The sequence below is a fragment of the Lynx rufus genome, unplaced genomic scaffold, assembly GCF_022079265.1.
Source record: "Lynx rufus isolate CCGP_SWC_20201006 ecotype Redwood Valley unplaced genomic scaffold, mLynRuf1.p SCAF_4, whole genome shotgun sequence".
NCBI lineage: Eukaryota > Metazoa > Chordata > Mammalia > Carnivora > Felidae > Lynx > Lynx rufus.
The window spans coordinates 82150230-82168069 of NW_025814856.1; the positions used below are offsets into that span (position 1 = coordinate 82150230).

At 38.4% G+C, this 17840-nt stretch overlaps 1 protein-coding gene across 1 annotated transcript in view; it reads left to right on the forward strand.

The window, feature by feature from the left end:
• The window catches only part of FBXL13 (F-box and leucine rich repeat protein 13), a 213495-nt gene that overhangs the window by 122762 nt on the left and 72893 nt on the right, over positions 1 to 17840 (forward strand). The window contains exon 12 of the mRNA XM_047095227.1: positions 8504 to 8633. Within this exon, the coding sequence (XP_046951183.1) occupies positions 8504 to 8633 (130 nt within the window). The remainder of the gene's footprint in view (positions 1 to 8503; positions 8634 to 17840) is intronic.

Here is a 17840-nt window from a genome sequence, read left to right on the forward strand (position 1 = left end):
CATAAGCTAAGAATATTTTTTACACTTTCAGAGTTGTTAAGGGGTGCCTGGATGGCTCATTCGGTTAAGCTTCTGACTCTTGGTTTTAATTAAATTTTAATTTTAATTTCTTATTATATTTTCCAAATGGTCATTTTTGGACTTGGGTACAAGGTACAAGTGTCCTTTTAATGTTTTCATTTGTAAGATTTAACTGATTTCTTTCATTTGTAAGATTTAATATGAAATTACCTCTGAATAAGAATATAGGCAAAGCTTTAAGATTTAATAAGTATTGTTCTCATTTTGTAAACTGTTGCACATTTGTTTTCATCTTTGACCCAATAATTATTTAGAAGAGAATTTTTGGTTCCAAGTAGTTGAAGTTTCTTTGATTAGGCTTCTGGTTTTAATTTCTAATTTTGTACACTGTGGTCAAGAAATGTGGGCTGAATTATTTCTACCTTTTGGAATTTATTGAGATTTCTTGGTGGACCAGTTTATATAATTAATTTTAGTAAATCATCCATGAATGCTTAAAACAAGAGAGTTTCTTTTAGAGAACAAAATTTCTACGTGTGTGTATATATGTATGAATTCTTGATATTTCACAGTATAATAGTGATACATTGGTTGTCTTTTAGAATCAAGCTTCTTTATTTTGATATTTTTATTTTATACATAAAGATTAATAAGTAGCAGGTTTTAATATAGATTATAGCATTTATTCACATAAAATTACATTCTTTATTCTGGTTGATGTTTCTTTGCCTCAGATTCTTTTTTATCTGCTATTAATATAGTCATCTTTATTTTCTTTTGCTTATGGTTTTTTGGAATAACTTTATGTATCCCTGTATTTTTAATCTTTATGTTGGTGTATTTTAGGTTTGCCTTTTATATGAAGCACATAGCTAACTTCTATTTAAAAATTTTTCATTCTGCCTTTTTAAGAGGATAGTTTACGAGTAATACTTCCTTTCAAAATCGAGTGTATGGTTTTATTTTTATGATCTTGCTTTGTTTTTGATTTTTTATGTTACTGTACTGTATTCATTGTTTCTGCCTTTTGCTATGTAAACTATATTGTTTACTTTTATAATCTTAATGTATTTCAGAGGTATGTGCACATTCTGTTCTGTATTCTAACTAGTGGCTATGTGTATGTTTTTTTTTTAAAACATGCTTTTAATATACATTTCTTCAGTTATCAAAGTTGTGACGGAACAATGATGTTGGTTAGAGATCTAATACTCTTTCATTCTCCCTTGAACTTGATGCTTCTCTACTTCCACCCCCTTGTCCATAAACACATATTATTTGTGATTTTTGGTAATCATCTAACTTACTTTCAATATTGATTTTTCATGTTTGTGCTCAATATTGTGATGATATTTATGATTATGGAGTCCTACCTCTAAGTTTGCCATTCATTGATGGTCCATTTGTTCCACAATTTCCTTAATCTTTATTTCTGACTTTGATTCATCTCATGATGACTGGACATATAGTTTTAAAACCTCTTTATTGAGAAAGATAAACAAGTGTTAGATTTTTAGCCATTGCTTTCTGAAAATGACTTTCTTTTGTCTTGAAGGGTGAACAACAACTTCTCTTGGTGTATAGCTCTTGAATTATGTCCCTTACTTTATTCTTAAAACCTACAAATATTGCCACATAATCTTTGGTATTTCAGGTTAAAGAGAAGTGTAAAGCTAGCTTGATTTTTTTTTTTGTTCCTTTGTTGGAAACCTATTTTTCTGCCAATATGCTTGCAAGAATTTCCTTTTTACTGAGAAATTAAAAACATTATCTGAGCTTAATTGTATTCTTTCAATTAACTTTTCCTGGAACATAGTAAACCTTTTGAATATTAAAACTTAGATCTTTTCTCAGGCAAGGAAGGCATTTTCCTTTTTAATGCTTCTATTCCATTTGTTCAGGTTTTGTCTTAAGAATCCTGTTTTATTCTCAGATAGAATTTTTATTCCTGTCCTTCAAAGCTGTCATCTTCTCTCTCGTCATTTTTATCTCTGTATACATTTCCTCAACATACTGCATTCTCCATATCAGTAGTTCTCAAAGTGTGTTCCAAGGACAGCTGTGTTCCAATAAATGTTTAATAACTAGTTTGGGTAGGGGTTAAGGGGATGTTCTGATTTGTAAGATTTACTGATTTCCGTGGTGTAAATACTACCACCATGATCAATTTTAAGCTACCAACATGATGTCACTGAATGTGGAGTTGGAAAGAAATGCTAATAGTTGGCTCTCATGGGCTGGTGCAAGCCAGCTCCAGTGATGCTACTGTGGAGGGTCCTGACCCTTTCAGGAATTCTAAAAGGTGCTCTAGGGGCGCCTGGGTGGCGCAGTCGGTTAAGCGTCCGACTTCAGCCAGGTCACGATCTCGCGGTGCGTGAGTTCGAGCCCCGCGTCAGGCTCTGGGCTGATGGCTCAGAGCCTGGAGCCTGTTTCGGATTCTGCGTCTCCCTCTCTCTCTGCCCCTCCCCCGTTCATGCTCTGTCTCTCTCTGTCCCAAAAATAAATAAACGTTGAAAAAAAAATTAAAAAAAAATAAATAAAAGGTGCTCTAGTCCTGCAATATAGAATATCACTCAATACTTTTCTTTAGGAATTCCATAGGGAGATGTATATGCATATGTATATATGTACATGTATGAGTGTGTGTGTGTGTGTGTATATATATGTATATATATACAGAGAGAGATAACATATATGCTTGTGTGTGTGTGTATATATATATATAGAGAGAGAACATGTATGCTTGTGTGTGTGTGTGTGTGTGTGTGTGCACAGAAAGAGAGAGAATATATTACAAAATCCATTAAATCCCTATGTGAAAAACAGCATTTATGAAGTAGATGATTTGGGATATCATACTTGGAGATAATTTTTTCTCTTAGGAAAATTAAGATAATACTACAACCGTGCATAGTTTCTTAGGAACACCTATTTTGCAAATGAAGCTATACCTTTAGTGGGCAACAGATAAAAAAAATAGGTAGGACCCAAAATGAGAATTTTGTTTTGATTTTAACTGTAGTTCTTGTGACTGGGAGAACAATCACGAAAAATATACTTGATATTGATGATTTTTGTCATATAAAAAAATGTACACTGACTTTCTTATCTATGATAAAAATACATTTCATTATGATTCCCTATTTTTGTTCTGTTTTTCCATTGTTTCAAATATGTTTGGGAATGCAAAAGTGTTCTTTAAACTATAAATAACCAGAGAAATGTTGTGTGCTGTTGTCATTCTCTCCCCAGTTGCCTTTAGTATTTCTTTCCAAAGAAATCATTTGCCAGAAGAAAAATATAATTTGTTTGCCCTTCTTGACAACATTGATTTGCCAGCTTTTTATTTGAATATTTTTCCTCACTTCTTTGGGGACCTGCTCCATTTTCTGAAGTTGAAAATGAGGGCTGCTCATAGCTCATGCCCATTCCAGGACATTTTTGCTTCTATATATTTCCTGAATCGAACCCTTTCCATTTACTCCTATTGCCACCACCTAGGTGGCACTCTCAGCGCCTCCTCTGGCTTAGCATCCCTACGGTTCACCCTTGGTCTCTCTTCCCTTCAATCTGTTTTTTTCTTCCGCTGTAAGAGGCATCATCCTGAAATGATAGTCTTATCATGTCTTTGACATGCTGAAGGTCTAGACTCTTCCCTTACTGTCCTTTAACATTGATCAAACTTCTCCTGTATAGGTCCTTAACATTATGTGATGAAACCTAACTGCCCTGGTTTTCCAAGGGAAGCCCTTAACTCTGGTCATCTAGATTGCTGCAAGCTTCTCTTTCTCTATAGATGGAATTCCTTTCTCCTTCTCTCTGCTAAGCCATAGCCTTTATACCTCGAGTCATACCATCTACCACAATTCCACATTGATCTCTCCTTTCCCTGAATCCTAACAGCAACATTCATGCACTTTTTTTTTTTTTTTTTTTTTTTTTTTACCATGCATTGATCAACTACTGTGTGCGGGACATTCTGGGCATATAGTAGTGAGTAAAGCTATTATGATCTTTGCTCTTTAATGGAGTGTCATGTGCTGTAGTGGCATGGTGTTTAATTATTTTTCACATAGTCCCTTCAAATGGCTTGGAAATTTCTTTACGCATAGGTGCTGTCAGGTTATATGGTCTTACCCATCTGAGTGGGGCAGAAAGAGTAAGCTGTTTCCTTGACTGTACATCCTCAAGGTCTAGTCTATGAATAAGGTCAAAACACTGCATTTGGATTTCTGCAGGGATCCTATTATGCAAAACTGCCTCTGTGAAACTAAAGAGCCCAGCACTAAATCAAAAGAGACTACCTGCAAATCTTCTCTTTTACAAACTAGACCTTGTCTTGGTGATTTTTTCAGAGAAATCATTGTTTAAATACAGAATTCTACATTCCTTCCAACAGTAATGCCCTCAGGTATTGGTGATCTAATACAGAAGACCTCGATTCTTTATTTTATTTATTTATTTATTTATTTTTTTTTTTTTTTAAATTTTTTTTTTCCAACGTTTTTTATTTTATTTTTGGGACAGAGAGAGACAGAGCATGAACGGGGGAGGGGCAGAGAGAGAGGGAGACACAGAATCGGAAACAGGCTCCAGGCTCCGAGCCATCAGCCCAGAGCCTGACGCGGGGCTCGAACTCACGGACCGCGAGATCGTGAGCTGGCTGATGTCGGACGCTTAACCGACTGCGCCACCCAGGCGCCCCAGACCTCGATTCTTTAATGGAAAAAAGCCAACAGAAAAAATGTGATCTCTATAGTTTCTGTAAGAATTGTGATTTTTAAAAATTTTTACAAATATTTTAAATGTTTTATTTATTTTTGAGAGAGAGAGAAGGAGACAGAGGATCCGAAGCAGGCTCCACGCTGTGAGCACAGAACCAGATGTGGGGCTCAAACCCACGAACCGTGAGATCATGACCTGAGCTGAAATCAAGAGTCGGCCACTTAGCTGACTGAGCCACCCACGCACCCCAAGAATTGTTATTTCTTAAAGATTATAGTAGCAGTAGAAAAATAAATCACAAAGAGAACCTCTCCCCCCATTAGAAACAGTTAGTTATCAAATAATTAGGAAAAGATAAACACAGGCTGCAAATACAGCTTCAAAGTGGAATTAGAAATACCAAGTTGTCTCTGGGTTGAGAACATGATGAGCCAGATCTTACTCACGTAAGGGATGTATTTCTTTGCCAAAATTCAGAATAAAAAGTTGCAGTATTGCATAAAATTTGCCAAGTGATTTCACTGTCAACTGATTGTTTTCCCATTCCCAGAAGCTCTGAGTCTGCAGCACTGTAAATCCCTGGAAAGGCCACAGGGCCACTCAAGATTCCTCCTATGCTAGGTTTTCAAACTGATGGTTCCCATGAGGTTCCACTTTGAGGACAGCCACCTAGAGACTTTCAGTCTGGGAGTCATTTAGTCCAATGAACAACTTCTTTTGCCAAATCTGAGGTTCTTAACATGGGGTCAGTGGATCCCCCAAGGAACAAGGATGGAATTCAGAGGTTCCATAAGTTTTGATGGGGGAAAAATCATCCCCGTTTTTGCTAAGCTCTAACTGAAATGTAAGTGAAAAATCAGAATAGCACTAGCAGTTCCTGGGACTCTTTTACCCATAAAAATCTGAAATATTTTCTTACTATAGTTGTTATAGTTATCTCAAAGTATCACTGACATTCATCGCCCCCTCAAAACCATGGGTAGTTATTAGCCCTGCCACTGGATTTGTTATTTAATATTAACATATGATATCATATGTTACATAACAAATATATATATATATATAATATAAACATGTTAAAAATAAAGAAGCACATATATTATTATTCTACTCATTTGATCCTTAAAAATTTTTGATAATAATATCTTTCAATATAATGAGCTGCTTTTGTAATTTTAAGTATTTTATTCTACGTATTAAAAACATTATGCTGATAAAGGGTCCATAGACCCAGAGGTATCTGTTACACACAAAAAAGTTAAGAACTCCTCAGTCAATTCCTACTTACAGTATTTGTTAACTGATCACGAGGAGTTAAAAAAAATCAAACAACAGCTTTGGACTAGATTTGAATATATTTGAATATGCATGATTTTGTCAGTAACAGTTACATTATTATAATTAAAGACAGATTAATTGACATAGGGGTTAAAAATGGGTTAAGAACAGTCTGAAAATGTGCAACACACGAAGGGAATAAAAACTACGTCAAAGGCTATCAATCTCACTGGAGTTCAAACGGATTAAATAGGGCTTTAAACCTTGACCAAACTGAGGGTGTAGATGTCATAGGAAATTCCCCCAAACCCTTGGAATCAGTTGTGTGCACCACCTTGTCAGATGAGTACCCATTCCATTACATGAAAGAAGACCCAACAAACTTCATAAGAACAATTAATATGTTATCATTTGAATTAGTAATAACAATACATATTTTTATTTTATTTTTGAAATTTATTTTATTTTTTAAGTTTATTTATTTATTTTGAGAGAGAGAGAGAGAGCACAAGTAGGGTAGGGGCAGAGAGAGGAGACAGAATTCCAAGCAGACTCCACACTGTCAGCACAGAGCCCGACACAGGGCTCGAACTCATGAACCATGAGCTGAGATCAAGAGTCAGATGCTTAATTGACTGAGCCACCCAGGCACCCCATATATTTTAAAGCTTCTACCTCCTGATTTTAATCACCAAAAGTCATCCTTAATATATACTCTTACATCTATGTTCTCATAGAATTGTCATACTTCTAAGAGGAAATAGCAGATAGAATTACATCCATGTTACAGATGAGAAAACTGAGGTTCAGGAAAGCTGGACACAGTTGGTCAGGGTTTAGAAAGAAAAGACATCATATTATAATCCCCACTTAACAGATGCAGAAACAACCTCTGAGAGGTTAGGGAAGTTGCAATAAGTGTCAGAGCTGAAATTTGAAACCAGTTTGGTCCGATTCCAAAACTGTGTGTGTTTTCCATTGTGTTGTGCTGTGTGCCACAGGCTCCCTCCTCCAAATTAGAGAGCTTAAGTGTTGTTAGAAATGACAATCCTCCCTGCACCCTCCACACACCCCAAGAAAGCTGTTCTTGAATCACAAGGGTACCCTTCCAGGGAGAGGAAGATCAAGCATTTTCAAAACTTTGGCATACATCTTCGTTAACTCAAGGGCCCCAGGAGAGGGGACGTGTCCTTGGGATGTTAGTACTGCTTTCTGCTCCGTGGCCCTGCCCACAGCCACTGGGGAATCCAGATGGCGTCCCTCTTTGTTCTGTTGAATCTCATGGACACAGCCATTGCCAGAGGGGAATGTGTGTTCTGCATCAAATAAATCACTATGCAATGGGAATCCTTATATCATATAGATGAGTTTTTCAAACTTTAGTAATCAATCTGATTAACTGTCAATGCTCACATATCTTATTTCCCAATTTTATGTGAAGGTAAATTTCGCTTGTCATTTATGGGCTTTTGAGGGACAGAGAGGCATCTTCTTCCACTTTTTTGTTCTTGTTTTCCAACTTGGTGTTAAACTGGTGCAGATCACAAACCGAGAGCATGTTGTTAATTCCATTACAAGACTCGGCAGCAGTGGGAGTTCTTGCACTTTTAAAAAATGCCAGGCTTAGGAAGGCTTGGAAAATTGTCCACAGAAGGTCCTCAAACTGTAAGCCCTTGCCGGGTAGTACAGGCTCATCTTAATTACCCTCTTTTTTTTTTTTTTTCTGGAAGCGATCATTTTGGTCATGGTGGTAATGCCACATTTAATCTGTTTGAACTCCAGTGAGACAGATAGCCTCTGATGTAGTGTTTATTCCCCTCATGTGTTGCCCAACTCATTTGCAGACTGTTCTTTTTAACCCATTTTTAAGCTCTATCAATTAGTCTTTCTTTAACTATAAATATGAAACTGTTACTTATGAGATCATGCATATTCAAATGTCTATTTCAAATCGTTTGCTAATCATGTCCATTTTAAGAGCCTGTTATGTTTAACTTTGCCTCCTTTCTGCCCCCAGTCCTCACTGTCATGTAACAGTTAATCGCCATTTAAATGTTTACAAAGGGTTTTTCCTTCTAGACATTTTGCACATTGTTTTGGTGCTCCAAAGATAAAACCTAAATGCAACAATAATGCAAACTCTGTAACTTTGGTTTTGAACACAAACTAACATCCAAACAATATGAATGCACAAATCTCCCCCACCCCCAAAGCTTTATCCCAACTAGCTTTCTTAAAAATCAAGGCAAATCTTTATTTTCATCTAAAATGTAATTATGCATTATCTGACATACTACTACAATCTCCTTTACATAACAGGAAGAGAATTAACAATGAAGTCCAACTGTTGAATATCTGCAAGGAGAAAAGATTAATTTAGAGTTTTACTTCTCTTTGTCATAGTGGCTTAAGGAAGATGTGGAAAACGACTCAAGTTTAATCCCCTTCCTTCCTCTCTTTTCTCGTCCTGTCTTTTCAGGCACTTCCACAACTTACAGAATCTCAGCTTGGCTTACTGCAAAAAGTTCACAGACAAAGGATTACGGTACCTGAATTTAGGGGATGGATGCCACAAGCTCATCTATTTGGACCTTTCCGGCTGCACCCAGGTTTGTCTTTCAATCTTCTCTTTCCTGCAGCGGGCAAGGAAGTCCTCCGGAGGACGGGCTACATCCAGCCCTCATGTTATACTAATGCTGTGCACGGACTGCAGCACACTTTTCAGAGGTTTTGAATTACACAGCCACAGCTGCTTAAATTTTCCCCAGGATCGCTACTATAGGCTCTTGGCTTCCTTCCACTGGAATGTCACATCCACACACAGGCCGAGCTCAGGGGATGATGAAACAGACCATTTCTGTGTAGATACTTCAAGCACAATTATAATACCAGAGTTCCAAATGTTGAAAACTGTAGAATTGCTACCAGATACAAACACAGGAGAAACCTTCTTGGGGGAGGATTGGCAAAGAACTTCCTGGAAAGTCAATTAGCTCCCACATGGGCTTTCAAAAAATAAATGGGTATTGGGTCAAATGCTGCGAGTTCTAAATATAAGAAAGGAAATACAACAAAGGTTGTAATTGCTAAAACTGCATTGTATCCTTGGGCTAAATAACATGGAGATTTGAGATGTACATAGGGAAATACTTTAGTTTGAGGGAACAAGGTAAAGGAAAATTGGGTAGAAAATCGGTGGAGTTGAGGAGGGTAGGTCATGGCACTTTGCGAACAGTTACTGCCTCACTGGTAGTTTCTTCTTGATTTTGGCAGATTTAAGTCATTATTCTTTTAACTTCTTTTCTTTCACCTCTCTAGGTATTTTGTTAATGTATGTTCCTCCTTCTACAGAAATAATACAATTGCACAGATGAGAACTGGCTGAAACCTTGATAGTTACTGTTTATTGAGTTGTTACTATATGCCCAGCACCATATTGAGTGCCTCACATAGATCAGATTCACTACAAATGCTGTGTAGTTGGTATTTATTGTGCCCATTTAGGAATGCAGAGGCTAGGCTCCCAAGGTTGCCCAGCTGGTGAAAGCACAGGGTACTGGGCAGTTGTAAGCACCTGTTGGTACCTACATAGGCAGGCAGAGTCCCCTGGAGGGCATTTAGGCATACAATGGGCTTCTCCTCCAAGTGCTTAAATGGATAGAACTTAGTCACCGTCACTGGCATCCCATGGTGCCCTGGTACACTAGGCAGTAGGGAGGATGTGGGGGCAAGGAGGGGAGGGCTCTGAGCTAGAGTTGAAACATCTAGAATTTACATTTATTTCTGACCTACTGGTGTGTAGCTTGCTAAACATCAACAAGAGACGGACTTACCATTCTCTCCAACTTCTCTCGACTTCAGACCGGCTTCTTCCTGACTCTAGGTCCCTGACCTCCCTTAGAGCATTTCTTTTAGAAAACTTGAAACTGGTCATTCTTTCTTTGCTCTCCTTGAGATAGATAGGAACTTCTTTAAAAGCTTCTTGCCAGTGTTACAACCCAGGAACGCCTCCCTCAAGGACCTGGGAGCCATCCTTTGATACATAATCATTAAGGGTAGTGGCACGTGTATCTTCCAGTCTCTCTGGGAGGGTAGGTGTCTACTTTCGATATGGGTGTACGCATCCTATTGATTGCTCTCCCCTCTAAAGATACATCCTCCACTATTTTCCACCAGCTAACCAAGTCCTTAAAAACCCTCCCCACAGTGTGACTTACCTCCTTCTTCTCAGTTTCCACAAGGTAATGGCGACAACATACAGTTCATACACAAACACATGAACACACATGCACATGTCCCTAAGGATAAATATTCTCAGACACAGTAAAGTCAAAATGAGAGGTTTCCAATCAATGTGCCTCTACTCTAGTCAGATATACATGCAGAACTCACAGATACAGTTTATCTACTTTTAAATTTTGAGCCAACATTTTAAATTCTGGAGTTTTCATAAAGAAATCTAGACTCCAAGCTTCTCTTAAAAAACTGGAAAAACTAATGAAATTGGGCCTACATCGCCATATGGCAACAAAGGGCTGGAACTGAGTCAGCCTCGTCCCCTTGAAATGGCGTGTGCTGGCTTCTCCTCCACTCGGTAACGTCCACACATGCACACCTACCAATTAACTGCATGGCCTGCCTGTCCTCGGTGGGTATTTAAGTTTGGTCTGAATGTATAAAGAATAGATTTTTTTTCCCCGACTGGCCCTTAATTTGTACATCTCAATCCACAGTGAAGTTAGTATTTCACAGTGCTATGCAAAGCAACGTTAATTTCTTTTGTTCATCTGTCTTTCACTTCCATTTGTTTATTTTATAATTCAACGGAGATTTAACTCCAGGTGTCAGACACTGTTTCAGTCACTGGAAATTGTGCCATTTGAAACCGAGCCCCTTCAGGTTCACTGAGAGTAAGAAATGGGCTCATTAGTAGGCACAGATCTCCTACGAGCAGATAGAGCTGCTGCTCTAGCTTCAGAAAGAATGAGGAAAGCTTGGATGTTACTGCTTCCGAGGGATGTGTTAAATTCTGTGGGGAGGTTCTGTCTGCCTCCCCAGCTCTGGGTGTGAGGACAGTTTCACTCTCCCAGGCCTACTTGTATTGACTGGGTGGCACAAAAATGGTTTCAAAGCAGGAAAATCGATGATTCACAGATTTCCCAGGTTCTCTGCTTGGAAACTAAAATCTATTTTCTTTTTACAAGAATTTTGCACTATGAAGTCATGTGGTAGTATATCTGCCAAAGAAAAAAAGTCCTAATAAAACAAAAGACTTGAGAACAGAAGCTCACACCTACCTGCTTTTCGCTGGTGTTATCTGTGCCTGCTGCATGCTGGACACGCATGATGAATAAAACAGCATCCCTGTCCTTAAGGAGCTCTGGGTTAACGTAAGTGAAGTCTGTTAAGGGCTAAACTTTAATGCAGTCGTGGCTGCCCCCCAAAAAGGAAAGATGGATTTATACAATACTGTGGAAGTATTTTAACCATAGTTGTTGGAAAAAATACATAAATGGATAATGGAGAACTGCAAAGAAAAGTGAAAATCGATTACACATGTTTTAGAAATGCTCTGAATGCTTTTGGGATTGGATAAACACTATAGGTGCAGTAAGTAATGCGACTGATTTCCTAACAAATACCAGCACTTGCATATACACTTGTGTGTCCTCATCTTTAATGTGACTGAGGGGACGCCTCTGTTCAGTTTCTTCTCAAAAAATCTCTGCTCACTTGGCCCTAAATCAGGATAAAGCCGTTCCAGTGAGCTCTTACACCATACATTGCAAACTTCTAACAATATACTTGTCACTTTGAATTTTATTTTTTCACTTTTTTTTTTTTTAATTTTTTTTTTTCAACGTTTATTTTTTTATTTTTGGGACAGAGAGAGACAGAGCATGAACGGGCGAGGGGCAGAGAGAGAGGGAGACACAGAATCGGAAACAGGCTCCAGGCTCTGAGCCATGAGCCCAGAGCCCGACGCGGGGCTCGAACCCACGGACCGCGAGATCGTGACCTGGCTGAAGTCGGACGCTTAACCGACTGCGCCACCCAGGCGCCCCTATTTTTTCACTTTTTAAAAACCTTTGCTTTTTTTTCTTTTTACATGTTAAACACAAAAATATGAGAAATGAGCAAAAATTTAAATTATCTGAAAATTCGCCACCCAGAAATAATAAGGGTAAGGCTTTCTGGTCTTTTTCTATGCACATCTATACTTCTTTTAAACTAAAGTGGATTAGATAGTACACATATCTTTTATTTAATATTCCATAAATATCTTATTTTATTTAACTATATATTATATTATATTATATTATACTATATTGTGTTATATTTATAACCTACCATTTTTAAAAAGTTTTTTTAACGTTTATTTATTTTTGCGACAGAGAGAGACAGAGCATGAATGGGGGAGGGTCAGAGAGAGAGAGAGAGACACAGAATCCGAAACAGTCTTCAGGCTCCAAGCTGTCAGCACAGAGCCCGACGCAGGGCTCGAACTCAGGGACCACAAGATCATGACCCGAGCCGAAGTCAGACGCTCAACCAGCCACCCAGGCACCCCTATAACCTACCATTTTTTGCTATCATCAGTAACCTGTGAGGAAAATTCTCATAGCCATATATTTCCATAAGTCTATGCAACGTTTTGGTATGAATTTTTAGAAGTGAAATGGTCAGAGCATATAGTTATTTTTAAGGCCATCTATGCTCTACAAAGGTTGCCAATGTATGAATTGCCAAATGTAAAATAATGTTTGATATCTTCATAAGAATATTATCTAAAGAAAACTTTAGCCAATTTGACATCAAATATGATATTTTATATTTTTAATTTGTATTTCTCTGATCACTTGTAAGGTTAAATCATACCCAGGCACTTAATAAATATTTGTTGAATAACAAGGATTCTTTTTTTTTTTTTTAAGTGTTTACTTTTGAGAGAGACAGAGAAAGAATGCATGTGGGTTAGGGGCAGAGAGAGAGGGAGATACAGAATGTGAAGCAGGCTCCAGGCTCTGTGCTGTCAGCACATAGCCCAACGCGGGGCTTGAACTCATGAGCTGTGAGATCATGATCTGAGCTGAAGTCGGTCGCTCAACCGACTGAGCCACCCAGGCGCTCCTAATAACAAGGATTCTTATTCCAACCAGCTGCCATTGTTAAAATATTTTTCAAATTAATTAAAAGTTTTCTTTCAGAGCCTGAGTGCAACATATTCTTTATAGTATTTTCAGAAGAAGAAGAACAAGAAAACCAATCTACATTCATTTAACAAAAAATTCTGGTCGAATCAGTTGAACAAATTTAATACGTCTGCTTCTATATTTACTATTTACTCAGTTATAATATAAAATTTAAGTTTATGCCGTAAAACAATTTTTTAGGGGTACCTGGGTGGTGGCTCAGTCAGTTAGGCGTCTGACCTTGGCTCAGGTCATGATCTCACGGTTTGTGAGTTCAAGCCCCACGCCGGGCTCTCTCCTGTCAGCACAGAGCCTGCTCCAGCTTCTGTGTCTCACTCTCTCTCTGCCCTTCCCCCTCTCACACTCTGTCTCTGTGTCTGTCTCTCTCTCTATCTCAAAAATAAAATAAACATAGGGGCGCCTAGGTGGCTCAGTAAGCTGAGCGTCCGATTTTGGCTCAGGTCATGATCTCACGGCGTGTGGGTTCAAGCCCCGCGTCAGGCTCTGTGCTGACAGCTTAGAGCCTGGAGCCTGCTTCCGATTCTGAGTCTCCCTCTCTCTCTCTCTGCCCTCTCCCACTCATGCTGTCTCTCAAAAATAAACATTAAAAATTTTTTTTAATAAAATAAACATTAAAAAACAAAAACAAAACCCCCCCAAGTACCACAATATTTTTAAAACTATGCTTAAACACAATTTGGGGAGACTTTTTAGAGACAAAATAGTTTTATTGTATAAAGAAAAGTACCCTTTTCTATGCTCCTTTATTATCTATGGTCAGGGAGACAACGGTGGCAACGAATGGGTCCATCTTGTGCTCTGCTCTAAAGAATGGTGTGTGACCTAACTCACAGCAGACATTTATCAGATGTTTATTGAATATTTGGATTGATGTTTAGTTAGATAAATGAAACTGATGAGCTATTGCATGAAACATTGGTAGTTTTCCTCTGCACCTGGTACTTTGCTTCAGGAACCACTCCTCTTGTTTCCTTGTGACTTTGCAGAGCTGTGTCACCCTTGACGCCTTGAGAGCAATACATGGTAGTCATTGGGAGCATGGGTTCCGGAGCACTTGCTTTTTAATCCTGAATTTATCATTTACTAGTTATGGGACTGTGGCAGGTTACCTGAGGGTTCTCAGCTTCAATATCTATGAAATGGGGAAAGTACTAGGATCTACCTCATAAGTGTGTTGTGTAAGTGAAATGATCTGATACATATAACATGCTTAGAACAGTGGCATCGTAGAGTAAATGCTTAGTAATCATTAGGGTTTTCCTATGGCCGCTGGGTCATTTGACCCTGGCCTGGACAATCCTAAGTTCCATCTGCAGTGGCTGTGATTTCTCCAGGAGAGAGACATGACCCTACCAGAACCATTCAGAATCCTTCCAAGTATTCAACACTGGGAAAAATAAATTCTGTTTTTCCTGAGGTTGCAGGGCCTGGAGAGTGTAAGTCTAGGCTGATTTGTGATTCTCTTAACGTTCATGTACTTATCCTTTGATGAAGACAGCAGATATTTTTTCTTTATAATTTTTTTTTAACGTTTATTTATTACTGAGAGACAGAGAGACACAGAGCATGAGCAGGGAAGGGTCCAAGAGATGGAGAGACACAGAATCTTAAGCAGGCTCCAGGCTCCGAGCTGTCGGCACAGAGCCCGACGCAGGGCTCAAACACACAAACCGCGAGATCATGACCTGAGCCGAAGTCGGACACTCAACCGACTGAGCCAACCAGGCAGATATTTCTGCTCTATACACACGGAAGTTGAATGTCTGGGTTATGAAGTATATGTATGTTTGGTTGTTGTTAATACTGTTAGTTTCCTTAATCGGACGTGTCAATCCTAACGACAGTTTCATGATTTAGAAACCTCACATAGATACGATTTCTCTGAGAAAGCTGATGCCGTGGCTCTCCATACTCACTCCCTGTATTTAGCCACATAATTTATTTTCACAGCAGCACTGTTAGTAAAGTGCACTACAAGAGATGTAGGAGAGCAACATTCAAACCAGGAATGGATTTCTATGCTGATAAGTATTCTTCCCCTCTCAGAAATTAGCAATAACTGTTTAAATCATCTGGGGCGCCTGGGTGGCGCAGTCGGTTAAGCGTCCGACTTCAGCCAGGTCACGATCTCGCGGTCCGTGAGTTCGAGCCCCGCGTCGGGCTCTGGGCTGATGGCTCAGAGCCTGGAGCCTGTTTCCGATTCTGTGTCTCCCTCTCTCTCTGCTCCTCCCCCGTTCATGCTCTGTCTCTCTCTGTCCCAAAAATAAGTAAACGTTGAAAAAAAAAAAAAATTAAATCATCTTACGTTCACTTCCACATCAAGTAGATGTCATTAAACTTCCCTCTTTTCAAATATATTTAGCAAGCATTTAGAACCTTGGTGACCACTTTCACTAAGAGAAATGAAGAAAAGGGGTTTAAAAATACTGTTTTCTCTGCAGTACTGTGCAGAGGAGAAAAAGTGCTCAGGAAGAAATATACCCAGAGGTTTTGATTTTATTTCATATTAGATTTACTTTATTTTATTTTACCTATTTTGGAACTCAGGCACCAGGAACAGATTTAATCTGACTCCTCAGTTCATGGCACACTTTCATTGTAAGTCCATAAAAGGCCACTCTCTCATTTTCTTTATTCCCTTTTATCCATATTTCCCACTCCTGTTCTCCCCCCCACACACACACAAAAAAACCCTCTAACTTGTTTTATGTGGTTTCATGTAAGAATATATTCTTATAAATATACAGGTTTCCTCCATTATATGCATTATCTGAAAGTAGGGCGTTCTTCTGAAACCTTTTTTTTTTTTAAGCTTATTTATTTATTTTAAGAGAGAGAGTCTGTGTGTGTGGGAGGGGCAGAGAGAGAGAAAGAGAGAGAATCCCAAGCTGGCTCTGCGCTATCAGCAAAGAGCTTGATGTGGGGTTTGAACTCATGAACCGTGAGATCATGACCTGAGCCAAAACCAAGAGTCAGATGCTTAACCAACTGAGCCACCCAGGTGCCTCACTATAAAACCTTTCTTAAGCAGAAATGGGATAAAGCCATTGAGAAGGGCACCTGTTGGGATGAGCACTGGGTGTTGTATGGAAACCAATTTGACAATAAATTTCATAAAAAAAAAAAAGAAAGAAATGGCATAAAGCAAGGAAGCAGTTACCATTAATTTATATGAAAAAATTTTTCAGACCCCCAAAATAATCTCTTAGGCTTTCTGATAACTTAGGGCACATCTTGCTAATGGATGCACAAATTTAATAGAGGTAAAACACAGACACCCTTAGACACAATTGAAACCTATGGCAGCTTGACACGGAGATGCTGACCTTAGTTCATAGGGAAGGTGTCATTCCTACTGTTTAGGGCACCCCCTATCTCTGTAGGAGCTTGATGCAAAATCTTCTTTAGATTTCTTTTGGTTAATGAAAACAGGTACTAATGTAGGCCTCTTGTAAAAGTAAAGCGGCCTGATGTGGACTTACGAAAAGCAGGGGATACCTACATAAGAATGTAAGAATTTTGTGGTTTTGCGTGTATTTGAATTCCCCTAAGTGATATTGTGCTATGTATCTTGCTTTTTTTCTTCTGACAATATTTCTGAAGTTGACTCTCTAAGTCACCTCTTCTTATTTCCAAACCCTTAATCACAGAGGGCCCTAGGGTTCAGTTCTTGGCCCATTTTTCTTCTCAGCCTACAGCTACTCCCTTGGTGATCTCACATAGATCATGGCTGTATATATCACCTACAATAATGAGCATATATATATATATATACACACACACACACACACACACACATATGCTCATTATATATATATGCTCATTATATACATATATATAGTTTGTTATATGTATATGTGTGTATGTACATATACATATATAAATGCTCACAAGCACATATACATACATATATATGTAATATATGTATATAAGAGCTTGTTTATACATGTATACAAATTTATACGTGTATATATGTTTATAGGAGTGTACATATGTATATAATATACATTATATGTAATATAAGTAATATATGTACACAGAATTAATATATGTATATATATGATATATATAGACACATATATATGATATATACCTCCAGCACAGACTTCCCTTTCAAATTTTAGACTCATATATGTTTTTAAATTTTTTATGTTTATTTAATTTGAGAGAGAGCGAGTGGAATAGGAGCAGAGAGAGAAGGAGAGACAGAATCCGAAGCAGGCTCCAGGCTCTGAGCCATCAGCTCAGAGCCTGATGGGGAGCTCAAACTCATGAACCACAAGATCATGACATGAACTGAAACCAAGAGTGGGAATCTTAACCGACTAAGTCACACAGGTGCCCCTAGACTCATATCATTAAAAATTCTTGCTCTAAAAAATAACTCCTTGCTCCACCTTAAACCTTCCCCATGTCACTTAACAACAATTTCATGTTTACAGTTGCTTAGTCCAGAAGGCTTGGAGTCATCTGTTACATATTGAATTGTATTCTCCTCCCACCCCCAAATTCACATATTGAAGTCCCAATCCCTAGAACCTCCTTATTTGGAAATAGGGTTGTTCCAAATGTAATTAGCTAAGATGAAATCATGAAGATTGG